Here is a 26,419-nt window from a genome sequence, read left to right as displayed (position 1 = left end):
AATATATCATCTTATAGAGATTACAGAAGCGCAATACCTATTGTTTTTCAGTTATAAATCATTGAAGTTAATATATTTTAAGTAACATTCTATTTAGTGTCCACGTGCCTCAAGACGTTTTTGATTTTGATGCGTCTCGCGCTTGTGAGCCACTACCCGCCCGCTGGCCGCTGCAGGAAGAAACCTTTGTGACAGCTTGTGATTGGACTGTCGAGCAGTGACACTTGTGAAAGCAGGAATACGTGTTGTTTCTGTCTACAGTTACAGTTGACTATGGCTGGCGGACAGGCAGTGAAAGCGTACTTGGATCTCTTGTCGCAGCCAAGCAGGGCTGTACTAATATTCCTTAAACACAACAAAATACCACACACGGTAGAACTCGTTGCGTTACGAAAAGGTGAGCAACATTGTTGTTGTGAGTGTATTGTTCAGAGGAGGCAGTGCAGTGTGCATTTTTAAAGTCCAAAGACTGTACAAAGGTTACATAGCCCGAGCTGTCTATATTTATTTCATAATGTTGCATGCTTTTTATTATTCGAACTTCATCCTACATTAACATTCACAACTTTAATGCCCTTGAACATGTAGGGCAGCACAAAACACCTGAGTTCACCAAACTCAACCCCATGCAAAAAGTGCCAGTGTTGGACGACAATGGATTTGTGCTTACTGAGAGGTATGGAAAGATTGTAGTTGTAAAAAAAGAAAAAAAGGAAATCTTTGGTTAAAAGAGCATTAGGAAATCTGTCATTTTAAAAACTGAAATTAATATTGCTATTAGTAGTATTTTAATAGGTGTTATTTGTATCGTTATTTCTATTATTAACCATCCTCTGTGACAGTGACGCCATATTGAAATATCTGGTGACAACCTACAATGCCCCTGATCACTGGTACCCCAAACTGCCACAGAAGAGAGCCCGAGTGGATGAGTACACAGCCTGGCATCATGGGAACACACGTTTGCACGCTTCCACAGTTTTCCTGCAAGAGGTAGGGTTTAATATGTGGCTAGTTAACATGACATTTCAAGCAGTGTCGTTATTCTTCATCGAGAATACCATTTTAAAAATCTTTTTTGACTTGTATTCCTGTACAGGTTATATTTCCAATGATGGGACAGCCAACAAATCCTGCAAAGTTTAAAAAGGCGCTGGCAGACCTGGATAGCACACTGGACATACTGGAAAACATGTTTTTGAAGAGACAGGCCTTCCTGTGCGGTGACGACATCTCACTGGCTGACCTTTTAGCAGTTTGTGAGCTCATGCAGGTAAGAACTTAGAGCTGCTAAACATACTGTGAAGTTTATTGCATTTAGAGGCCATTATGCATCATTTATTAGGACGAAAATGAATATTTAGGCACAATTCTGCATGTGTAAAAACATACATAGAGCTAATTTGATTGTCTCTTTCAGCCCATGTGCAGCGGGAGGGATGTTCTGAAGGACAGACCTAAACTGCAGAGCTGGAGGAGTCGAGTCCAGTCAGCGCTCTCAGACTCCTTTGATGAAGCTCACTCTGTTGTCTACCAAATAAGGCAGAAGTTCACAGCTAAACTGTGAAAAATCAACTCTATTCAGAGCGGTTCATTCTGGAAGATTATATGTCACAAATTATTCATTTAATATGAATAACATGGAAAGGTGTTGTAATTTACATCATGAGATTAAGGATGCTTCTGTCTAACATGGATATGCAATTTGCTCAGTATCATGTTTGATTAATTATATGGTTTGAAAAGAGGCATATATCCATATAAGAGGCATAAGTTTAGCGAACTTTATGTGCCCATAGTCTGTGCCTTTTATCTACACAATGGTAATGTGGTTTGCTAAATGAATAAACCTGTGATGATTCAAGTATAAATGAAGGAGAAGAAAATTTAAAAACATTGTATTGTTGACAGGAACTGGTAAAATAATACTATTTACAAGAGTTAAAGTATGTGAACATCAAGACCCAGGTTTGCTCTTGAATGATATTTTTCCACTCTTGTGCCTTACCTTTCTGTGATGAAACTGTCCAATTAAAACTTTCAGTTAATAATATGCAGTTTAATGTTGCATATCACATTCACACGACACAAACATCCTTCTAAAAATATTTGTATTTTTTTCTTGAATTCTAGACAATGGGTCTCGTTCACTAATAATTGCGTAAATTATTCGTATTTGTATGAACATTCAAACTTTTCACAAAAAAAGCGTTATGCCTAATTCACAACACGTGCATATGCACATTATTTGTTCTTAATTGTGCTAATGTTAGTGAATTTGGAGTATTCTAAATGAGGGGCTGCGTACACAAGGTTAGTCTTTTGCATAAAACACGCCCAGACCATCTCCATATAAGGACTTTCTGCACAACCTTTCCTTTACAGACTTTTGTATGGGGGTAGAATTGTAGCATAATTCCAAATAAATAGATTATGATCCACAAATAAATGTAAAGAGATTAACAAATATTAAACATATTGACAAATAAATAGAATGAGATCCACAAATAAATATTAGAATTTCACAAACATTAATTAAATTCACAAAAAAATAAAATAAAATAAATAAAATGAGATTTGAAAATCAACATTCACAAATATCGTTTTTGTGGTTCATTTGGCTACGTTTCTGGACCTTGATCGTGGTTGTTCCCTTGCTGTCTATGGGAGGGTCGGATTTCATCAAAAATATCTTAATTTGTGTTTCGAAGATGAACAAAGGTCTTACGGGTTTGGAACGACATGAGAGTAATTAATGACAGAATTTTCATTTTTGGGTGAACTATCCCTTTAATGCAGGGGTGGGGAACTTTGATCCTGGAGGGCCACTCTCCAGATTTTTGCTCCAACCCTGAAAAAAAAAAAAAAAACTAACTGCATCCTGAAGACATTGATTAGCTGGTTCAGGTGTGTTTGATTAGGGTTGGAGCTGAACTCTGCAGGGACACCGGCCCTCCAGGATCAACATTCCCCACCCCTGCTTTAATGGTAGTAAAAATGTTCCCTCTGTCTTTTCCCCAGTACAATCAGTAATGTGGATTTCGAAAACTATATGGATGGGTCGATCCATTCATCTGATTCAGAAGAGGAAAGCCCAGTACCAGAGGCAGCAGGGACTGAAAGTGAAGAAGTTCTAGAACAGCCCCAGAGACCCAGAAAAAAAAGTCAGAACATACAAATTAATGAAAAACTTATGGACTTTTTAGTAACACCCAGGGCGGTCCTTTTGCGAACGGACCGAGGGGGACCTACAATCTTGTCCCTGATGTCCATGGTGCTTCGCTATCCAGTTGTTTTAGTGTTTTTGTTAGTTTTTCCTGTTTTTTGTTTCTCAAACACGATCAGTTTTACCAGAGAAGAACATTCGGCAGAACACACCACAAAATCTCCTACCAGTTTTTGATTATTTGGATGTTTTGCTGGACATAGTAGTCGGCAGAGCGGTGGTGCAGTTCAGACGCTTCAGGACGCGCAGATGGGGGAAGCGAGCCGGCGCGCTTGTGAAGCTCAGACAGCGCGGATTTAGAACAGCTTTGCCTAGCATCCATCTGACGAATCTCCGCTCTCTACCCAACAAAACGGACGAACTACTTCTGCTCTCCTGGACAAATAAGGATTTCTCAAACTCTGTGTTTCCCGGAAATCTGGCTGAACGATGCCATTCCAGACAGTGCGTTTCATCTGCCAGGCTTTCAGCTGATCAGAGCAGATCAAGACGCAGAATCCACGGGGAAATCGGCGGCGGCGGGACATGCTTCTACATCAATGAGAGGTGGTGTACAGATGTAAGAGTGTTAAAGAAAATGTGCTGTTCAGATCTAGAAGCTCTCTTCATTAACTGTAGGCCTTTCTACTCACCACGGGAGTTTTGCTCGTTCATTCTCGTAAGTGTTTACATTCTGCTGCCACCAATCTGGACGAGCTCACAGAGACTGTAAGGTCCGTGGATGATGCAGTCAACATGGGATGCATTACATCCTGCAGCATCTGGACAAATCAGGGACTTGTGTGAGGATCCTGTTTGTGGACTTTAGTTCGGCCTTCAACACCATCATCCATACACTCCTCCAGACCGAACTAACCCAGCTCTCTGTCCCTAGCTCTATCTGTCAGTGGATCACCAGCTTTCTGACAGATAGGCAGCAACTAGTGAGACTGGGGAAATTCATGTCAAACAGCCGCTCCACCAACACTGGTGCCCCTCAGGGATGTGTTCTCTCCCCACTGCTCTTCTCCCTCTACACCAACGACTGCACCTCTAAAGACCCCTCTGTCAAGCTCCTGAAGTTTGCAGACGACACCACACTCATCGGCCTCATCCAGGATGGTGACGAGTCTGCCTACAGACAGGAGGTTAAAGAGCTGGCTGTTTGGTGCAGTCTAAACAACCTGGAGCTCAACATGCTCAAAACAGTGGAGATGATTGTGGACTTCAGGAGAAACCCCCCTGCACTCCCCCCACTCACCACAGGAGCTGCTGAAACAGTTCTACTCAGCTGTCATTGAGTCTGTCCTGTGCACTTCAATAACTGTCTGGTTTGGCTCAGCTACAGAGAATGGTTTGGACTGCTGAACGGATTATCGGTGCCCCCCTGCCCACCCTTCAATAAATGTATACATCCAGAGTGAGGAAAAGGGCTCAGAAAATGACTCTGGATCCCTCACATCCAAGTCATCCCCTTTTTGAACTTTTGCCATCTGGCCGGCATTTATGTTTCAAATGATTTTTATTTTTCATTTTTTTGTTTATTTATATTTACATGTGTGTATTTTTTATTCTCATCTTATTTTTATTGTCTGTGTGTCATTGTTGTCTCTGTGAACTGGAAGCTTATGACACTAAAACAAATTCCTTGTATGCACAAGCATACTTGGCAATAAAAGCTCTTTCTGATTCTGATTCTTTGACAGCTCTTTGGTCTTGCCCATGGTAGTGGAGAGGTTGGAATGGAAGATACAGATTCTGTGGACAGGAGTTTTTTATACACACAGCGAGCTGAAATTAGGAGTATCTTCTTAAAGTGACAGGACTAATCTGTGTTCCACATGTGCACATACCCAATCTGTGGGAGCCAAAATTCCTGCTGGTTGGTAGGGGATCAAATACTTATTTGACTTACTAAAATGTAAATCTTTTTTTTTAACATTTGTATGCTGCTTTTTTTCTGAATTCTTTTGTTTGAAATTCTGTCTCTATCAGTTAAAATAAACCTACCATAAAAATTATAAACCCTTCTTATTTTTTAAGTGGTCAAACTTACAAAATCAGCAGGGGATCAAATAATTATTTTCCCCACTGTACATTGTGCATTATTTAGAAGTGAATATTCTTTGTTCACATTTGAACACAGTTAAAAATTATTTAACTGTGCTCTGATTTCAGAGTTATATTGATATCAACTTAGAGCCTTCTGGTTATCTCCCTCCGCAGGTGTACTTCACATTTTGAGAGTCGAGTCACTCTCCCACTCTTTACCGTAACTTATATTTAGGCCACTCTGGCATTGTGATCGTTTGAATATACAGCATTCAAAATCTACATATACACATATTTAATATACACAATCAAAATCTGACCTGTTACCGCGCTAAAAAAAAAAAAAAAAAAACACTGTCACACCTGAAACGGCAGCACGTCTGTCTACTGATCCCTCTGCGATTGGCTAAAAGTGTGGCGGGCGACCGTCAACATCAGCACCAGTCAACTCTGCAGAGGGTGCGTGTTTTTGTAGCATCATGATGACTGATCGGATGCAGTACATGCACCCTTTGTTTTGTTTTTTAACCAATTAGCCTATACTGTTTAGATATGTGAGGACCGCAAAACCAGCCCAAAGTTTGTCCAACTTCCCAAACCACTTTATACCCGCACAATCAAATTCCAAACCACCCAATCTAGCAACACTGCTTGTGATTAGACTATCTACGAGTGACGCTTTGTAAAGCAAGAGAGTAGTTGTTGTTGTTTCTGTCTGAAGACGGACGCACTGACAGTTGAACATGGCGGGCACACAGGCAGTGAAAGCGTACTTGGATATCTTGTCGCAGCCATGCAGGGCTGTACTAATATTCCTGAAAAGCAACAAAATACCACACACGGTGGAACAAATTGTGATACGAAAAGGTGAGCAAGTTTGTTGAGAGTGTGTTGATCGATGTAATGCAGGCTTGAATCCAAGCCTGTACAAAGGTTATCCTGCAGATTTACACAACCCTTCTTATTTATTTCAAAACTTTGTATGCTTTGTATTAAATGGCCTCCTAATCATCCCCATACACTGATTGGCTTAATCACTCTGTCTCCTCTCCACCAATAAGCTGGTGTGTGGTGGGCGTTCTGGCACAATATGGCTGCCGTCGCATCATCCAGGTGGATGCTGCACATTGGTGGTGGTTGAGAAGATTCCCCATTTCTATGTAAAGCGCTTTGAGTACCCAGAAAAGTGCTATATAAATGTAACAAATTATTATTATTTGAACTTCATTCTACATTAACCTTCACAAATGTAATGCCCTTGAACTGTAGGGCAGCAGAAATCACCTGCCTTCACCAAACTCAACCCCATGCAAAGAGTGCCAGTGCTGGACAACAATGGATTCGTCCTTACTGAGAGGTACATATTTGTAAAAAAGAGGGAATCTATTTTTTTAATTGAAATTTATTTTGCTATTAGTAGCAGTAGTAGCATTTTTTAAGATGCATTATTTGAATAGTTATTTATATTTTTAAACTATTACCTGTTTTTAACCTATTTTGAATTGTCCTCTGTGCCATATTGAAGTATCTGGTGACAACAATGCCCCTGATCACTGGTACCCCAAACTGTCACAGAAGAGAGCCCAAGTGGATGAGTACACAGCCTGGCATCATGGGAACACACGTATGCATATTTCCACAATCTTCTTGCAAGAGGTAAGGTTTCCAATGCTAGGAGTGCCAACAAATCCTGCCAAGTTTGAAAAGGCATTGAAGGAACTGGACGGCACACTGAACATGCTGGAAAACATGTTTCTGAAGAGGCAGACCTTCCTGTGTGGTGAGGACATCTCATTGGCTGACCTGTTAGCAGTTTGTGAGCTCATGCAGGTGAGAGCCGCTAAACATGCAGTGAAGTTGATTGCATTTAGAGGCTGTTGTGCATCATTTAATTTAGACAAAATTAAAAATTCATGCACCGCATGTAAAAACATAAAAAGACACATGAGCCCATTTGATTGTCTCTTTCAGCCCATGTGCGGTGGGAGGGACGTTCTGAAGGACAGACGTAAACTACAGAGCTGGAGGAGTTTGCCTTCTGATGCTGGTGTAAAGAGTTATAGTGAATACAGTTTGAATGTACTGCTTTTTTCACTAAAATATTATATTATGGATTTATTTGTTATTGTGTTATTGATTTATTTCTGTTTTTCTTTGAGCAATATTTGTTGATTCTGCTGTTCACTGTTTAGAGACTTTTATTTTGAAAACTTCTTCTGGCGCTCTACTGACGCCATTTTCAAGTGAGTGCGCTTCATTATATGCTGGGGAGAGGTAAGCGTTTGTCAGAGCCACAGAGAATAGGAAAACACCCCACTGCTCTTTGCAACCACTGCAACACACAAGAGATTGATTTTTTTTAAATTAATTAATTTATTTATTTTTCTCTTCTCCTTCCTCTCTATGAAGCTACTGCCCATGCTCCAGTCCAGTAGGTGGCGGTAAATGCGCCTTAAAGGTGGTTTGCCATCCGCCAATAAAATTAAAAGAAGTTTGTCAGAGCTCTTCATTTTATGAATGAATTAATTTGCAAAGTGTATAAATCGATTAAATATTCTATTGTAAATGGTACTGAGACTATATGCAGTGTTCTGTTATAGGTTTTATGCACGAGTGGATTAAGAATGTGAAGCTATATCGTGTGGGCCATATGATATGCTATTGGCATGGTTTTGTGTCATTGGCTAACAAATATTATATTATACAGGGATGTCTTTATGGAATGCCCATGAGAGAGAGATATTTCACTCTTATTGTTTATTTTCCTCTATATTCTTGTACTGTGTTAATACTATAAAGTTTTGGTGTTAACGGTGTCTTTCTCAATGGTTACACAAAGTCAGTTCGCATTGTATATGCTGGGGAGAGGGATGTCTTTATGGAATGCCCATGAGAGAGAGATATGAACTTTATTCATGTTAATCAACAGATGGAGTGAAGTTAATGCGGGGCGTGGCTGTCCATGAAACCCTTTTTGGTGAACAGAAGTGAAAGTGTCCTGGGCCTTCTTACACACAACACAGACGTTGGTAGCAGTGGTCAGGGACCGGTTACACTTGTGCCTTACATTTGTAATAAAAATGTCCAATTAAAACAGTTTCAATTAAACTTAATGTTGCATATCACATTTACGCATGAGACAAACATCCTTCATAAAATGTTTGTAATTTTTCTAGAATTCTAAACAAAAAAGCAAGTATTTGGAATCATTTTCCAAAAAGAGATTGTAAGAACGTCTGCGCTCTATGAAAACAAGAAACAAATGACAGCTTTTCCAAAATTGTAATTTCTGACTTGTCAATAAAAATTGATTGACTGTTTTCATTTTCTTTAACAAAGCATAGATTTGTAATAGCAGACATTGACCAGTTATCAGCCATAACATGAAAATAGTTATTTGTATTTCTTAGAATTTCACGTTTCTTGATACGTCCACTAGAGGTCTGCGCGGGACTGTTTTTTAAGTCCCGCACCCGCCCGCGATATATTAACTCTTTGTTCACCCGCTGTCCGCTTTGAATAATTTTCTTCCCGACCCGACCGTTCCCGCTAAATTTAGATCTCGTTTCCAGAATCACACATTTAAATTTCCTCTATTGAAAAAAAGACGGATAGGCTAACAAATAAAAGTGTAGTCTGCACAAAATTGTATTTGTTATTTTATTCGTCGTCAGTCTTTTATTGACAGCAAACTGTTAAACGAATTTTGTGTCTTAAGACATTTTGCTGCCAACACAGTAGGAAAAAAAAGTGTCACAGAGAAAATAAAAATGTACAAAAATTGTATTCCTTATTTTTATTCGTCTTGTCAGGATACAATTCGTTTAACCTTTACAACACAATAGGAACAAGTGTCGCAGAGAAAAAAAAATGTAGGTTGTACAAAAATGGCCTATTATAATTTTATTCGTCTTGTCAAAATACTAAATTCGTTTAACATCTTGCTGTAAACACAGTAGCTAGCCTAGGAAAAGTGTCGCGGAAGAAAAATAAATAAATTCGACATCTGTCATTTAAAATTATAGGCTAAGCAAAATATAAACAAAACCGAGTTGAGCGCTCTTCAAGGACAGTGCATCCACACTTTGCTCCATCTTTATTCTGCTCTGTCACTCATCGACAACCTGCCTGTTCTGTCTGCGGCCGTATATTCACTGGTAGGCTAGCCTGCTCTGAGAATCGTTATGCACATGCTGCGCACAGACACTCGCAAATAAAATGAAGCACTGTTTCATGCGTGCTGCGTGTGCATAACAGTCACATGCAGGCTGTACTGGTGCTTGAATAAAGTGCAGATATGTTGTTCTGAAAAGACGTCGGCAACGGGATATTGCTAGACCGCCTGCTCCCGTTCAAATTGCACCAGAGTTACCGACCGCAACCGCGTTTTATTCGGGAATTTAATCCCGCGCCGCAAGAAATCTGGTCGGGTCCCGCGGTTCCGGCGGGACAGCCGCGGGAGTGCAGACCTCTAACGTCCACTGGAAGACAATGGATTTGTTCGCACTAAGGTATGATTAGTTATGTTTGCTCGAGAGTATATGAAAGTCAGGAAATATAACACTGATTGAGGCTGCAATAGATCATTTCTGGGTATGGAAAGTATTTTGATGTCATTTATTATAAAGTGTATTTATTTGCGTTTGCTTTAATTTATTACAAATACAAATCTGGTGCTTCAGCAAATATGTCTTCTGTGGAATAGAATACATTACATATAATAAACATATTTATGTTTCTTTTAATACCTGAACACAAAATGAATACAGTAGCCTATATGATCGTAGAAACCCAGGCAAAAACCATCACAGTTTCTTCTAATCAAACAGGCTGAACTTTTGATTGATGCTGAAATTAATTTATTAAAATTGATAAGAAAAGATTTGCAAACATTTGTTTTTGGCTAAAATTTTTTATATCTCTTAGCATCACTAACTTTTTCTTCGTCTTTGACATTTAATGGAGGTTGGCAAACCAGCTTTAGGTGCATCTTCCGCCACCTACTGGGATGGAGTGTGAGGCATTCTTTATTCATCTTTAGGATTTTTGTTGGTATTGTATTGTGGCTTGGGAAAACTTAATCCAATAGCCAATTATTAAACAATTAAACATACAGCAAGGAACACATGTATGGGTGAGTAAACGCTGAAAAAGAAACATTACAATATCATAGTTCAGCTTTTGATTATACCGAATACACAATTATACTGAATACACAGACTGATTATTCAGTTTAAAATAAATTTGAAAAAGATTTTTCAAATCTTTGAAAAAATGGTGTTTAACAGGAAGAGGCCAGTCTCGATCATACTCATCAGAGTCAGACTCATCGCTGCTTTGAGACAAAAAGTTTGTTTCTGAGTCCTCCCGATGTTTATTTACCAGCATAAGATAATTTTGGTCATGAAGCATTTTGTTCCAACAGGATGATATGGATATGTAGTCTGGCGGCTTGCTCGCTTTATACCTCATGCCAGGCATTGTACCATCCCACTGGAAATTGTACCAAATTTTTTCATCCATAATAAAGTTGCTCCAAATTTGATTGTAGAAGTATGTCCAGTCTATGGCGGTCAAAAGCAGGTAGGAGCATTAGGGTGTATATTCATCGTAAGATTCCAAAACGTAGAGTTTCACAATCTGCAACTCTTTGTCAAACACAAATCTCCCCACACGATCACAAGACACCGTGAAATCTCGTTTCACAATATCTTCATCTTCAATGAGAACCTTTCTTAGGCTCTTCCCTTGATTTTTCCTTGGTGCTAAAGTCAGCTCCTCTCTCATTTCAACATAACTTCTTGGTGGTGTTACACACATCATTCTTCTAGATGTTTCAGGACTGTTTGGAGCAGCAGCAGCCATTGTACCAGGAGACTGCAATGTCTTCTCCGGTTAACTATGTGGCCGCTAAACCTTATTTAAATACCAAATTCTGAATGTAGGCATGGCCTGTATGTGTGAAACAACCAAGGATGTGACGCCTTCAGTAGTAATAAACATTGGATGCTTTGATACATTCAGTGAGATTATTATCTCTTTAACAATCCTATGTTTTTCTTGCGAACAAGGCGTTAAAAGTATCTTGCTGTTAAATGCACAGTGTTTTTGTTGTACAAATCAGCCAAGAACTCACATTCACATCTCCTGTAAAATGTTAATGTGTTAATTGTATTATTATTCTCAATCTCAATCTTTTAGGATAAAATATTTTCAAAGATCCTTGTGCCACATTCTATATTCACACACATTACCCAAACATTTTGTTAAATATTTTATTCAATCAAGCAAATTCACATAACCTAAATATTGATGAACACGAACAAATCATAGAAAGAAAAAAAAAAAACACAACAATTTTCATACTGCTACAGCTAAGTCTCAAGCTAATTTTTTTTGGTCTGGTTTCAGAGTCGGGCTACTACAGTTATAAAATTCAACGACAGGCATGACAACTTTGTAAACACTTAACAGCTAATATTTAAGCTAAATACATGATATTTAGAAGGAAAAAAAAAGATATACTGCAATATTTCAAGGGACTGTGCTGTTGAATACAGTAATTTCATGCCGCATTGTTTTAATAAAAGTGGATCAGTTATAAAGACAATCATGACAACACACAGCTGCTGTTGTGCGTGTTTCTCCAGGATCAAACCTTTTGGTCAGATAAATACCTAAAACATGTGTCTGTGTGCTGGTGCAGACCGTCTAAAATGGTCAAAAACATGCACCTTTCAATGAATTAACTACATGACATCTGTGATTTATTTATTAAAGTCATGTTTAGAGATGCGTACAAAGCAAATAGTGTTTCCAGACTATCTTCAACTTGTAATGTGCAACTTTGTGTTCTAAATGAAATAGATGTACATGTAACAGAGAAACTGTAAGATCTGCGTGTCTCGTGGCCGCTTTGTAGACAGAACCAGAAAAAGCTCTACAGTACATCACAATCTCAGTTTAAACAATCTCATGTAGAAGTATGGAATTAGATTTGTGCCAAATAAAATGAATGTAATTTTTCAAGAAACGTATGAAAATATCAATTGAAACTGAATAAAATGTCTTTGAAACTAAAAAATAAATAAATTACAGGCAAAATCTTTGACCTTGTTTTTAATATACTGCATGTTTTCTCATCTTTCATTCGTTGATCTGTACTTACAAATGCACTTCCAGAGTTTTCATTTACGCTTCTAAAGTTTTCATTTATGATTCTGAAGTTTTCGTTCGCCATTCTGGCACAAATCTCTCGTGGGGGCGGGTCTAACAGCGGTGTGTTCTCATTGGCTACTGAGTTTTTGATTGACAACTTCTTGACCTGGAAGCGTCTGTGTTAACGGCTTCCTATTTCATTTTAATGATATAAAGTTAGGAGTTTTGTTTTTGAATTCAATCTGTATTTATGTGTTGCTACTACTCTGTCAACATAAGCTTTTAGGAGCACGAGAAAACGCGAGAGAAAAAGGTCATATTGAGGTTTAATTATTAAAGTAGCCTACTGTAATACTGGAAATATTGTATAATGTCCAGTGTTCTCTTATTATATGTGTTTATTGCTCTTGATTATTTTGCATTATAGGGTCTAATTAGGTTGAGCTGTTAAATTTGAAATATAATACTATCCTGTGATATTCAGACGTCAAGAAAGTCTCACTCCAACCAGGCAATCAAGCTTATTTTATTACATATCCCACACAAAGAATGTTCTTGCTGCCTATTGTTTAGTTATTTTATTTAGTTAACAACATCATCATCTAACATTTAAAATTGGAAATACATTTTTAACAATCATCAACTTTCAAGTGTGACTTTTATAAACCAGTTGAATGAATGTAAATGAAAATATGAATTAATTCAAATAAATTGACATTCTTTATTGTCACTATAGCATATACACAAGTGTCAAAGTGAAAGTCTTGGATGCAATTATGTTGTGAGGAAAGACCAGAATCCACAAAACACTAACTGCATAGTATACATAATGCACAGTATTATTATAATTTACATTACCACACAAAATGCACAAGAACATAACATACAGAATGTTTAAAATTCATATGTTTTAAACACTGCAATGATCCTTTCAACAGTTCCTGTTACAGTATAAGTTACAAAACAGTGAATGAGTATGTAATGTACTGGAGTGCAATATCAGTCTTTACAGGGATAGTCCACGCCAAAAAAAGAAAATTCTTTCATTTACTCACCTTCATGCTATTCCAGATGTATATGACTTTCTTTCTTGACACAAAGATTTTTAAGAAAATAACCCATCTCTGAGAATCCACATAACACAAGTGAACTGTAACCCATGCACATACTACAGTTGAGTGGAAGCGATTATTAATAGTCAAAAGTTTATATTATTAGTGTTTTTCTTATCTGTTGTTTCACTTCAAAAGATACTGATTTAAAAACTAAGGTCAGATGGATTACGGTCACGGTCGCTGTGTGTGCTTTTTAAAGCATCTTTAGGACTCACAGAGATTAATTATTTGCCTAAAAATCTTAACTTGTGTTTACCTGTCCAATAGAAAGAAAGTACAGTAATATGCATTTGAGACCGCATGAGGGTGAGTAAAATTAAAAATATATATATTTTTATTTTTGAACTATCTCCTTAACAATCATATGCTGTTGGTATGCCAATTCAAGATCAGCATAGACTAATAAGAATAAAGTGCAACCTCTTGTGTACTTGTGAACAGTGTTTGTTTTATCTAGAGCTCCAAAGAAGTAAAGATATTTGCATAATATCAGGTGTCTGAAGATCAAGATCCCAGTCATTCAAAGGTGATGTGTCTGAACACAATAAGATTCTTGTCTGATGAGGGCAGTGGATCTCTGGTACTATCACTACATCCTCTGGGTCAGCATCAGAATTTCATGGAAAAGTTGCTCCGCTCCCTGGAAACAGAGAACGGACATGTATCATAGTCTAACAATACAAACTGCTTTGAACTCCCATGGCACATTTCAAACTTAAAATATTTCAAACAAATAAATACACAATATAATTATTTAATATATATTAGTATTAACTTGGTACTAAAATACCTCAAAGTTATATACCATTAATCATCTGTAATACTGCTGTGTAACCATTATATGGCTGTATAGGCCTATATAATCATGACTGTGTATACCCTAGTTGCTGGAAACTGTTTTCAGTCATAATTATTTGCATGTATTAGGTTTTGCATTTGGATATATATTTAGGCATTATTTGTCAAAGTTTGTTTGTTTTCCCCTGAAATGTTCATCTGAAGTGACTATTTTTCATTAACAGAAAAGCATGGTAAAAGGCTTACATTGCTAAAGTTGACAGCGCAGTGATTGACAGCGCGCTTGTAAAATAGCATTGGTTATTGTCAGATACAGTAAATTTAGTACTGTACACTCTATGTGCTGGGGAAAATATGAACTAATCGAAGCAAATATGATCTAATTGAAGACTGTAACTGTGTGTAGATAACCAGGTCCTGTGATTGGACTAAATCAAGACAACTTACCGTGAGTAACGTTATCCTGATAACGACGATGATTGATGATCATGATGATTATATCATTCATCTGTGCTATTCCTAGGATATCATCTCATCAATGTAGTGTAGCAGCAGAAAAATACTGATAAAATAATAATAAAAAATCTTTATATATAATTTTATATCATTAAAATGAAATAGGAAGCATCCACACAGGCGCAACGATACTGACGCCTTCGCTTCCAGGTCAAGAAGCTGTCAATCAAAAACTCAGTAGCCAATGAGAACACACCGCTGTTAGACCCGCCCCCACGAGAGATTTGTGCCAGAATGGCGAACGAAAACTTCAGAATCGTAAATTAAATCTTCAGAATCGTAAACGAAAACTTTAGAAGCGTAAATGAAAACTCTGGAAGTGCATTTGTAAGTACAGATCAACGAATGAAAGATGAGAAAACAGTTGCAAAACATGCAGTATATTAAAAACGAGGTCAAAGATTTTGCCTGTAATTTATTTATTTTTTAGTTTCAAAGACATTTTATTCAGTTTCAACTGATATTTTCATACGTTTCTTTAAAAATTACATTCATTTTATTTGGCACAAATCTAATTCCATACAGAAGGACTATCCTTTTATTTTCAACGGCATGCTCTGAGAGTAGTCTTCATCTAAAAACTGTACAAAAACAATGAAAAAGTATAGAGTGGTATCAGCTAGCGGGGTAGGCCAAAACTTTAACAAATTTAGAAGAGAGGATTTCAGTATTAGGTATTTGTTATACTGATACATATTTCTGTTGTGCAAACATATTTCCTGTATAAACGACTATGTCTATAACCTTTTCAAAGGGGATGTAGTGTAATGTTATGGTTCATAATTGCGGTCACATTACCTACGCTTTAATGTCGAGCGGAAATGTTGAAACGAGTACGACGAATAAAATGTGCACATCTGAGCAAGAACTCTAGATGTAGTGGCGTAAGAAAAAAGTAATTTAAAACAACATTTACAAAAATATACCCAGATGATCACGAGTGGGTTTTCTGTATTCATATGATATTTACTTAGTGAGTCTTGAGTTACATAGAGAGCACTAAAAAATGCCTTGATATTTTGTGTCTGTAGCCTTTTCAAGACTGAGCACGCCCTCAAACTTTACTGAATGTGTAGCTTTGAGCACAATGGTAAGATATGTCAATTCAGTTGTAAGTGTAAAACAGCACGCCTTAATTTTTGTGTCGATACTTAATGGGGTCTCACATCAAATAGATGAATAATCGTCCTAAAAAGAAATAACGACTTACTCAAGTAGACATTTTCATTTATTTATATAAACAGTGAATGCTGATGTCTCTCAGAGAGAGAAGGCCTCACCTACAGTACAGTCATAGTAGTGACATAAACGGTCCAACAAACAAAATGTGTACAGTATCATCCGTAATCCTGATCATTTGACTAAGTAAAACGCCTGTCGTAATAGACCGAGAGGGGGGTTTTCTGTATTCTGAATGCATTGTGGCACTTTTATTAAATGGTGCTAACTAGGGCTCTTGAATTTACAATTGTGCATGGGGGTCTGTAAAGGGGAAAAGCATGGACGATAAGGTTTATTCTACACCTATTCTATATGTGAGTAAAATAATAACTTAAGAAAATGGTAATAAACAGCTGAAACAACTGATACAACTCTTTAATTTCATGTTGGATACTGAAAAAATTTCACATTCTGATGCGTCTAAAGCATCAGACAAGCCTTTAAAAAAAGGCATGAACCCATGGTACTCGTGCAAAATATTAAAAATATGTTGAATGAATGTGAAAATATGTTTTCTTTGTTCGGTTAAGAAGCTGCATCTGGAGCCCTGTATTGGAACTTAGAAAATAAGAGCTATTCCGCTTGGATGTGAAACAACTCAGGGGCAAATTACTTGAAACGTATAGGTTTGTAAAAAAGAAAAAACTAATCTGTCGTCTGGTTTAGTTGTATTTTAAAACATCCCTTTCTTAAAAACATTGTGTAAAACTTATTTGGTACCACGATTATTGTTTCATCATGTATTGACCGCATATTTATTAGACTGATAAAAGTACTGTAGCATGAACCTTTGTAGAAATAATAAAAGTAAATCTTATAAATTAAAGAGAATCAGTTGATGACATTGTGTCAAAACACAACGGTTATGAAGATACATTTGTCAACCTTTTATTCAAATGTTCAAGCTACATTAAAAAGTATAAAATGGACAATATATGATTTTGGGGAGATGGAACACTTGAAAAAGTTGGAAAACTAGCTTTTAGCGCTCAGTGGAGACCTAGACTATTGACCTTTCTGAATGGTGTGTGTGTGTGTGTGCTGTGTCTGTACTTGTTTATATGATTTATCAAGACAATTGTATGATTATATGTGTTTTACACTGCTATAATTACATAAATGCAGTTTATGAGGATACTTCTTGAGTCATAAAATATTTACAAACATACTAAACAATGTTTTATTTAAAATGGGGGTCTTTGGGGAATTGGAGGAGTTTTGACATACCCTGACATTTGTGTTTTTCAGTATCTTAAAAATATAATAATGGTTAAAGTCTGATTATACTGTATTTGTCACAAACTGGGCTACGATAATATGTGAGCAGCATGAATGTACATGTTTGTGTTTTTGTTATTGAGAAAACAACGTTTATGTGTGGTTAGTGAAAAACTAAAATTTTTGTTTAAAATGTATGATAAATGGCTTGCTTTGCTTGAGTAACATGTTTGTTACTATGATGTCATAAATAAATCTATATTTTATTTATTTCCATATTCTTTAAAATAGAGATAAGTCTCTTTTTAGCTTGAAATGTTTATGTATGTGTGTACTGGTTTATATGATTTCTCAGAACACAAATTTGTATAATGACACGGGTATTACACTGATATAACATTGCAAATGTGGTTTATGATTAAATTTCTTGAGTCCTCATAATTAAGATCGCTTACAAACAAAATTTTATAAAAAATGGAATCATGTGCAGGAATTTTTGTGTGATGGGTAGGTCTAGAATCTGTAAAGTAAAAAAAACTAAACAAAACATTAATTACGTCTGTATGGAGTGTCCCACAAACCATATGTGTAGTAATAGTCCTAATGATTGACCTCTGCAAAATTTGTTATTTTTTGCCATTTGGCGTATAATCTTTATAATCATTATAATCTATAAATTTATAATTGATCCTAACCCTAACACGACAATCTCTTTTCCTGCTAGTGTAAGTGTTTGAACCACTATAATTAATCAAGGAGTAAGCCAAGCAGCTGCCAGATGACCGGTGATGTTTTTCAAATATTTTTTATCCCCAACGTTACTCGATATTTTCCATATTTGACTCTTGGTTCCTATAGTCCGGTATAGTTTGCCTGAGCATGTTTGTGTGTGTGTGTGTGTGTGTATGTGATGGCTGGTCCACCTCCACCTCCCCCTCCCCTACTTCTCATTTCACTGAACGATGGGGAAGTACTCTGCACTCAGAGAATTTCTAATTCAGCTTCAACTATCTGCAAGCCTTTTATTTTAGGATGTACTGTTAATGTGTAAAGACATAATTTCATATCCTCTCTGAAAATGCAAGTCGTTTTCATTGTACTCAAAGGTTTTTATTGCAATATTTATTTTTATTCCTTAAGCTAAGTTTTTAATTCTTCATTTCATTACAATGCTGAGAATACAACCAATAGAATGTGTGTGTGTGTGTGAGAGAGAGAGAGAGTGAGAGAGAGAGAGAGAGAGAGGACCCCTTGTTCCTCTAGTCTGGTATATCTGCCTGAGAGTGTGTGTGTGTGTGTGTGTGTGTGTGTGTAAGAGAGAGAGAGAGAGAGAGAGAGAGAGAGAAGCCCTGGTTCCTCTAGTCTGGTATATCTACCTGAGTGTGTGTGTGTGTGTGAGAGTTATTTTATTGTATTATTACTCATTTATTGACCCCTTTAGTGATGTAATTTTACACATCTAAAATGCAATGACCGCACTGGCTAGAACAATAAATCACCTTGAATTTTAAGAACTATCTCTAGCTTAAAATTGTTTTTCTTTACTTATTTTTCAAATTGTCCTTAAACCAATATCTCTTTCTCACATCCATGCAGGCTGACCGAAACCCATGGGATGGCGTGACACCACATAAGAGCACCTGCTGCCCCATCAATCCAATTTAAACAGATGTCGCGTTACGAACCGGAGGTCCGGCAAGCTATACCACAAACACCTGTCATATCACAGCCGCTGTACATTAACGAACAATGTAACCGCTCTCTTATTTGAGGACACATAAAGATGATGCATTACAAACACATGTCGCGTTACGAACCGGAGGTCCGGCAAGCTATACCACAAACAGCTGCGCATTAACGCACAATGTAACCACTCTCTTATTTCATGGATGAGGATACATAAACATGATATATTACAAACACGTGTCATAACACCTGTCATAACTGTAACATGGCTGACGAGACGTGAGTCGTGCGGATCCATGTGCAAGCTTTATTTAGGCAGAGACGTGGTCGTACAGGCAGGGTCGAAACAATGGCAAACAGGTATGGCAGGGACAAGACAAAGAGTAATCCTAGGGCAAGCGAAGGTCGATGATCGGCAACAGTATCCAGTGGGCAAGGCAGAGAGATAATCCAGGGAACACGGGCTAGAATCCAATGGGGTGCAATGAGAGTCCAAACGGCAAGGCAAGGGTTAATCCAGGGAAACACGGGCTAGAACAAACACGGGAAAACACAAACCAAACAGGCAGGGGAAAACTAGGAAAACAACAGGGGCTCGGTAGAGTAGCTACGGCTATGGGAGCGGTAAACGCATACAATACTCGGCAGAGAGGCAGAGAAAGTCCAAGGCTTATAAAGCGTGTGAGATCAGTATGTGCGTGGGATCAGGTGTGCGTGTGATTAGTGCAATGAGTGATTGGTGACAGCTGTGATCAGTGTTGGATGATGGGAGATGGAGTCCATGTGGTGTGTGGTGTGAAAGTCCATGTGGTGAGCGAGTGACCTCTGGTGATGAATGGACGGAAGTGCAGACTAGATTCATGACAGAGCCCCCCCCCCAAAGAGCGGCTTCCAGACGCTCCACACAGTCTATAATCAGGAGGGAGGTGGAGAGGAGGCGGAACAGGGGGAGGGATGGAGGGCCAGGTCCATGTGGAAGTGGAGTGATCTGGGACCGAGGTAGAGCTGGCAGAGCAGGAAGCCAGGGCAGAGTGGACAGGACTGGAACCCACCAGGGTGGAGCCAACGGAACACAAGCCCACCAGGGCGGACCAGACGGGACTCGAGCCCACCAGGGCGGACCAGACGGGACTCGAGCCCACCAGGGCGGACCAGACGGAGCCGAAGACCACCAGAGCCAGATAGTGGACAACCACGGTGGAGCAGATAGAGCAGGAGCCCACAACGACGGACCAGGAACCCACAGCAGAGCCTGGGACCTAGGGAGAATGGAGACATAAAGAGGAGAGAGAACATGCACGGACCCAAGGGCCGAGGCAGGGAACACAGAAAGTTCATTGACGGCCTCCATAGCCGTGACATGACAGAACGAGAGTTCATTGGCGGCCTCCATAGCCGTGACAGGACTGAACGAGAGTTCATTGGCGGCCTCCATAGCCGTGACAGGACAGAACGTGAGTTCAGGGTCAGCCCTTCTGGCTGCGACAGGACAGGACGAGAGTTCAGGAACAGCCCTTCTGGCTGCGACAGGACAGGACGAGGAGTCGTAGATGGCCTCCATAGCCATGACAGGACAGGACGAGAGTTCAGGGACGGCCTCCGTGGCCGTGGCAGAGCAAGACGAGAGTTGGTGAGTGGATACCACTGACACCTCCAGAGGTTCTGCAGCGGTTGCCGCCACCTCTGGAAGTTCTACAGCGGTAACAGTCTCCTCGACCGCAACTCGACAGACCGAGAGAACATTGCAAGGCGCCACCACCATACAAGGGGCTGAGGCGAGCCCCGCCGCTTCTGGAGGTTCTGCAGCGTGTGCCGCCACCTCGGGCAGTTCTGCGGTGGTGTACGCAGCCCAAACGCAACATAAAGCGATTCCCATCAGGGGGAGCGCTTCGGACAGGGGAATATGCAAAAGAACAGGAGGGTTAGTGTGAGTTGGTTTGGGGATACCAGCAGTGCGTGCAGACACCAACGGTACATCCCTCAAACTAGACATCAAATTGGGATAGTGGAAGACTGACCTTGATGATCTGGGTGTGTCAGCCGTGACGTGAACAGCTGATACGTGCTGCTGTGACTCTGGACGAACGGCTGTGACGTGCAGCTTTGACTCTGGACGAGCAGCTGAGACGTGCTGCTGTGACTCTGGACGAGCAGCTGTGACGTGCTGCTGTGACTCTGGACGAGCAGCTGTGACATGCTGCTGTGACTCTGGACGAGCAGCTGTGACGTGCTGCTGTGACTCTGGACGAGCAGCTGTGACGTGCTGCTGTGACTCTGGACGAGCAGCTGTGGCGTGCTGCTGTGACTCTGGACGAGCAGCTGTGGCGTGCTGCTGTGACTCTGGGCGAGCAGCTGTGGCGTGCTGCTGTGACTCTGGGCGGCGGCTGTGGCGTGCTGCTGTGACTCTGGACGAGCAGCTGTGGCGTGCTGCTGTGACTCTGGGCGGCGGCTGTGGCGTGCTGCTGTGACTCTGGACGGCGGCTGTGGCGTGCTGCTGTGACTCTGGACGGCGGCTGTGGCGTGCTGCTGTGACTCTGGGCGGCGGCTGTGACGTGCTGCTGTGACTCTGGACGAGCGGCTGTGACGTGCTGCTGTGACTCTGGGCGGCGGCTGTGGCGTGCTGCTGTGACTCTGGACGGCGGCTGTGGCGTGCTGCTGTGACTCTGGGCGGCGGCTGTGACGCGTGCTGCTGTGACTCTGGGCGGCGGCTGTGGCGTGCTGCTGTGACTCTGGGCGGCGGCTGTGGCGTGCTGCTGTGACTCTGGGCGGGCAGCTGTGGCGTGCTGCTGTGACTCTGGGCGGCGGCTGTGGCGTGCTGCTGTGACTCTGGGCGAGCAGCTGTGGCGTGCTGCTGTGACTCTGGGCGAGCAGCTGTGACGTGCTGCTGTGACTCTGGACGAGCAGCTGAGACGTGCTGCTGTGACTCTGGACGAGCAGCTGAGACGTGCTGCTGTGACTCTGGACGAGCAGCGGAGACGTGCTGCTGTGACCCTACTTGGTTCTTTACTGACAGCAATGACATGACGGGCTGTTGTTGTGGCCGCCATTTTGTGAACGGGCTCCGGTGTCACTACCATTTTAGTCACGGACACGGTGTTGCATTCCTCTTCCGCGACACCCACAGTAAACGAAGAGCCAGCACACAGCAAAGCATAGTCTATAAAATCCTTTAAACTGACATTAAACTTTCCCTCAGGTAACCAAGACTTTACAGGCTCATTCAGTCCAAAACGAAAATGTCTTTTAATACCACCTCATCAAAAGGTACCTTGTCCGAGATCACACAAAATTGAGTGACGACTCCTCAATGGAAAGACTCCCTGTCGTAGATCGAGCAACTGGTTGAAAGGATCCATACCTGACCAGGGTCCATTGCTGGAAAAGCTGCTGGATCCTCGTGAGGCCGAGTATTCTGTAACATGGCTGACGAGACGTGAGTCGTGCGGATCCATGTGCAAGCTTTATTTAGGCAGAGACGTGGTCGTACAGGCAGGGTCGAAACAATGGCAAACAGGTATGGCAGGGACAAGACAAAGAGTAATCCTAGGGCAAGCGAAGGTCGATGATCAGCAACAGTATCCAGTGGGCAAGGCAGAGAGATAATCCAGGGAACACGGGCTAGAATCCAATGGGGTGCAATGAGAGTCCAAACGGCAAGGCAAGGGTTAATCCAGGGAAACACGGGCTAGAACAAACACGGGAAAACACAAACCAAACAGGCAGGGGAAAACTAGGAAAACAACAGGGGCTCGGTAGAGTAGCTACGGCTATGGGAGCGGTAAACGCATACAATACTCGGCAGAGAGGCAGAGAAAGTCCAAGGCTTATAAAGCATGTGAGATCAGTATGTGCGTGGGATCAGGTGTGCGTGTGATTAGTGCAATGAGTGATTGGTGACAGCTGTGATCAGTGTTGGATGATGGGAGATGGAGTCCATGTGGTGTGTGGTGTGAAAGTCCATGTGGTGAGCGAGTGACCTCTGGTGATGAATGGACGGAAGTGCAGACTAGATTCATGACAATAACACTGCTGCGATCATTAAAAGGTCATAAAGTTAATCCCTAAGGTCAAAGGTCAACAGCTGTCGGTCATCAATCAAAATCGGTGACATTCCGTGGCTTTATAATACTACTCATGTTAATTGTGACTAGTTGTGAAAAATATCTTTACAGAGTGCCTTGTTTTGGACAGGGAGACAGTTTAGCCGTGAACTTCTCTTATTTGGTAGACAACAGAGTGAGCTTCATCAAAGGAGTCTGAGAGCGCTGACTGGACTTGACTCCTCCAGCTCAGTAGTTTGGGTCTGTCCTTCAGAACATCCCTCTGGCTGCACATAGGCTGAAAAAGACAAGAGAATGTATTTTAAAGCTCTTCAGCCCTATAGCTTAGACGTCACCAAAAATCTCAAGACCAGGTGAAGTAAGACAGGTAGGACTTCTTTGTAACTGCTCTGTGTGAACACTCACAGCATTTTTAGAGGCTCTAAGTTCTTACCTGCATGAGCTCACAAACTGCTAACAGGTCAGCCAATGAGATGTCGTCACCACATAAGAAGGCCTGGTTCTTCAGAAACATGTTTTCCAGCTTGTCCAGTGTGCCATCCAGGTCTGCCAGCACCTTTTTAAGTTTCTCTGGATTTGTCGGCTGTCCCATGAATGGCAGTAAAACCTGTTCAGGAATACAAAACCTGTGAAGTCTGCCAAAATCAGGGTCAAAAACAGGTAAATGTGGTTTAAAACAGTTTTAGATGAAGAACAACGTTGCTGCTTGAAATGTCATGTCAACTAACCGTGTCAAACCCTACCTCTTGCAAGAAGATGAAGGAAATGTGTGTGCGCATGTTGGCATGATTCCAGGCTGTGTACTCATCCACTCGGGCTCTCTTCTGTGGCAGTTTGGGGTACCAGTGATCAGGGACATTATAGGCTGTTGCCAAATACTTCAATATGGCGTCACTGTGACACAAAACCAAAGCTTATAAGAATATCACACTCCAAAATAAGGTTTGATCTGTTTTTCTAGCTACACTCTCTCTTCTTACCTCTCAGTGAGAACAAATCCATTGTCCTCTAACACTGGCAGCTTTTGCATGGGGTTGAGTTTGGTGAACTCAGGTGTTTTCTGCTGTGCTAGAGATTCAAGTTCAAGAGCATTAAAGTTGTGAAGTTCAATGAATCAAATTAAGTTTGAATTCATAAAGAGTTCTGACAACAAATATTAACACATTATATTCAGAATAACTTTTGTATAGGTTTGGATTCAAATCATCTGGACTTTACAAATGCATTCAAAATGATATAATTCAGCCATAATATTTCTTGCCATGAAAATAACCACAGAAGCTGGAATGGTGTTAAACACAAACCAACAAACAAATGCATTCAAACAACTCTCACAGCCTCCACTGAACAACACACACACAACAATGTTGCTCACCTTTTCGTATGGCAGTGTTTTCCACCATATGTGGTATTTTGTTGTCTTTGAGGAATATTAGTACAGCCCTGCAGGCCTGAGACACAAGATCTAAGTACACTTTCACTGCCTGTCTGCCAGCCATAGTCAACTGAAGTGTGAGTCCTGTAGAAACAACAAGTAGCCTATTCCTGCTTGGGATGCCTCAGTCAATTCGGCCCGTTAACAGGGACAGGCTGGGGTGTGGTTGTGATGTAACTTTCGGGTTTGATACAGAACCAGGACCATTTGTTACATGCTTAAAATTCACCAAATCACAGGACATCCCAGACATCTTCAAATCACGGAGTACCTGGAGGAAAGCCAAGAGAACATGGACTCCGGACTCAGTTGGGATGGCATAACCCACTGATCCAATGTGCCAGAAACAGATCTGATAACAGAAACATCAATATGGAAAAAGTTGTGAGTATGTACGGTATGTGAAATGATTTAAGGTGTGTGTGGGGGGAATTTACTAAGGGTTTGACACAGGACCACAGTGGCCCATGAAGGACATGTCTAAAATGATACCAAATTACAGAATGTCCCAGCTATGGCACGGTTGCCCTGCCCTGATTCCAAGGGCCTGGCGATAGAGGGGGGCCCCTGAGGGAGAAACGCGATTTCTAACGAGGAGTTTATCCACTCAGTACCCTGTTAAAGTTGTACCAGTTCCACACATAAATGTAGCAGGAACTTTTGCATTTGTAGTTGTGCAATATTGACTTTCATATCTGGAATACATGTAGCAAATGAGAAAACAGCACGTCAGAACAAAAAGTTACTTCAGAAAAGTTAACTTAGTTTAGATACACTGAATTGTTTTTGCCAAAAATCTGTACCGTTACTGTAACTGACTTCTCACAAATACATACCTTTTGCTCTCAATACACTCCATGTATACACAAATATAATCCATACAATTAAATAATGTTTCATTTCTTTTATAAATAAATACATTGTTAAATGTAGCTGTTTGTATTGATATTTTTGCACAAGAATATCTGTAATCAAGTCTTGATTGACGTGCAATAAGCTCTTCATCATATGATGGGGTGCATGACTGACAGTTAATGTTGGTAACCATAAGTACCCAAATTTATGACAAAAATGATGAGAAATATCCCCTAAATTTGGCTATTGTTAAGACAAAAATCTTCAGTTTTTTTTCTTCTTTTAAATTCTGTGCATCACTAACTGGTTTTATTTTGAAAGCCATTATTCATCTTTATTTTAATTGTATTAGAGCAATATACAGTATATTATATCATTCCAGTCATTGAAAGTTAAATGCACAAAACCTGAGGCAAATTTTTTATATATATGTTTATTTATTTATTTTTAGAAAATCTTACAATGTCTATTCATTCCAAATGTCATAACATTACCACTTTTCTGCACTACAGCTTTGTCAACAATGAACATTGTTTTTACATTTTCTGCTCCCCTTGAGAATTTATAGCTTAAATGCACAAATCATTACATTTATTCATTTAGAAAACCTTCCTGAAAATATCTTGCGTACATATTTCAAAAAGCAAAAATTATATCTACAAACAAACAATAAATAAAGTAAATAAATAAAATGCAAAGGCTACTTAAACCCCCAGTTTCACCGACAAGGTTTAAGCCTATAGTCCCAGAGAGCTGTTTCAACTAAAATAAACTTGCACTGACTGATCTTAAAATATATCAGTGCCTTTGTTTTGTCTCAAGATGCACACCAGTAATGTTTTTTTCTAAGGCATGTTTATAGAAATTACTTAAATGTTCTAATTGAACTAATCCTGGCTTAGTCTAAGGCCTGTCTGCGAAACCAGGCCAACATGTTTAATTTTAACAAACATGACAGTGACACTGCATTGGTCAGATGCATCATTGATCCCGTAAGGGAAATTACATAAACATCTTGTCATGTTAATCGCGAATAGCTGTTACAGGGTGTCTTGATTTTAACAGGAAAATAGTTTAGCGGCGAACTTCTGTCTTATAT

At 40.0% G+C, this 26,419-nt stretch overlaps 3 protein-coding genes across 3 annotated transcripts; 2 read left to right on the top strand and 1 right to left on the bottom strand.

Annotated features, from left to right (window-relative positions):
• The first annotated feature begins 93 nt into the window (after positions 1–93).
• Positions 94–1,864, top strand: LOC131541018 (glutathione S-transferase theta-1-like). Its single transcript, XM_058776488.1, has 5 exons — positions 94–397; positions 589–676; positions 843–993; positions 1,100–1,273; positions 1,421–1,864. Exons 1-5 carry the CDS (start codon positions 274–276, stop codon positions 1,565–1,567), a joined length of 684 nt encoding a protein of 227 aa, XP_058632471.1. The 5' UTR covers positions 94–273; the 3' UTR covers positions 1,568–1,864.
• A 4,037-nt stretch (positions 1,865–5,901) lies between these two features.
• Positions 5,902–10,647, top strand: LOC131540808 (glutathione S-transferase theta-3-like). The gene is made up of 5 exons (XM_058776068.1): positions 5,902–6,124; positions 6,527–6,646; positions 6,795–7,087; positions 7,229–7,336; positions 10,546–10,647. Exons 1-5 carry the CDS (start codon positions 6,001–6,003, stop codon positions 10,645–10,647), a joined length of 747 nt encoding a protein of 248 aa, XP_058632051.1. The 5' UTR covers positions 5,902–6,000.
• Positions 10,648–22,309: 11,662 nt separating this feature from the next.
• On the bottom strand, positions 22,310–25,069 carry LOC131541167 (glutathione S-transferase theta-3-like). Its single transcript, XM_058776745.1, has 5 exons — positions 24,406–25,069; positions 24,011–24,098; positions 23,774–23,924; positions 23,464–23,637; positions 22,310–23,307 (listed from the first exon to the last, which is right to left on the bottom strand). Exons 1-5 carry the CDS (start codon positions 24,527–24,529, stop codon positions 23,170–23,172), a joined length of 675 nt encoding a protein of 224 aa, XP_058632728.1. The 5' UTR covers positions 24,530–25,069; the 3' UTR covers positions 22,310–23,169.
• Between the last annotated feature and the right edge of the window lie 1,350 nt (positions 25,070–26,419).

The sequence above is a fragment of the Onychostoma macrolepis genome, chromosome 05, assembly GCF_012432095.1.
Source record: "Onychostoma macrolepis isolate SWU-2019 chromosome 05, ASM1243209v1, whole genome shotgun sequence".
Taxonomy (NCBI): Eukaryota; Metazoa; Chordata; class Actinopteri; order Cypriniformes; family Cyprinidae; genus Onychostoma; species Onychostoma macrolepis.
This window is presented reverse-complemented; position numbering and strand designations above follow the sequence as displayed.

What these genes read in the sequence shown, in the direction of transcription:
- LOC131541018 (XM_058776488.1), top strand. Translation starts at nt 274, where the DNA reads ATGGCTGGCGGACAGGCAGTGAAAGCGTACTTGGATCTCTTGTCGCAG. An exon ending in CCACAGTTTTCCTGCAAGAG is followed by an intron (nt 994 to 1,099) that starts GTAGGGTTTAAT and finishes ATTCCTGTACAG; the next exon opens with GTTATATTTCCAATGATGGG. An exon ending in CAGTTTGTGAGCTCATGCAG is followed by an intron (nt 1,274 to 1,420) that starts GTAAGAACTTAG and finishes TGTCTCTTTCAG; the next exon opens with CCCATGTGCAGCGGGAGGGA.
- LOC131540808 (XM_058776068.1), top strand. Translation starts at nt 6,001, where the DNA reads ATGGCGGGCACACAGGCAGTGAAAGCGTACTTGGATATCTTGTCGCAG. An exon ending in AAAAAAGAGGGAATCTATTT is followed by an intron (nt 6,647 to 6,794) that starts TTTTAATTGAAA and finishes TATCTGGTGACA; the next exon opens with ACAATGCCCCTGATCACTGG. An exon ending in ATAGTGAATACAGTTTGAAT is followed by an intron (nt 7,337 to 10,545) that starts GTACTGCTTTTT and finishes GGTGTTTAACAG; the next exon opens with GAAGAGGCCAGTCTCGATCA.
- LOC131541167 (XM_058776745.1), bottom strand. Translation starts at nt 24,529, where the DNA reads ATGGCTGGCAGACAGGCAGTGAAAGTGTACTTAGATCTTGTGTCTCAG. An exon ending in GGATTTGTTCTCACTGAGAG is followed by an intron (nt 23,925 to 24,010) that starts GTAAGAAGAGAG and finishes TTTGTGTCACAG; the next exon opens with TGACGCCATATTGAAGTATT. An exon ending in CCTTCATCTTCTTGCAAGAG is followed by an intron (nt 23,638 to 23,773) that starts GTAGGGTTTGAC and finishes ATTCCTGAACAG; the next exon opens with GTTTTACTGCCATTCATGGG.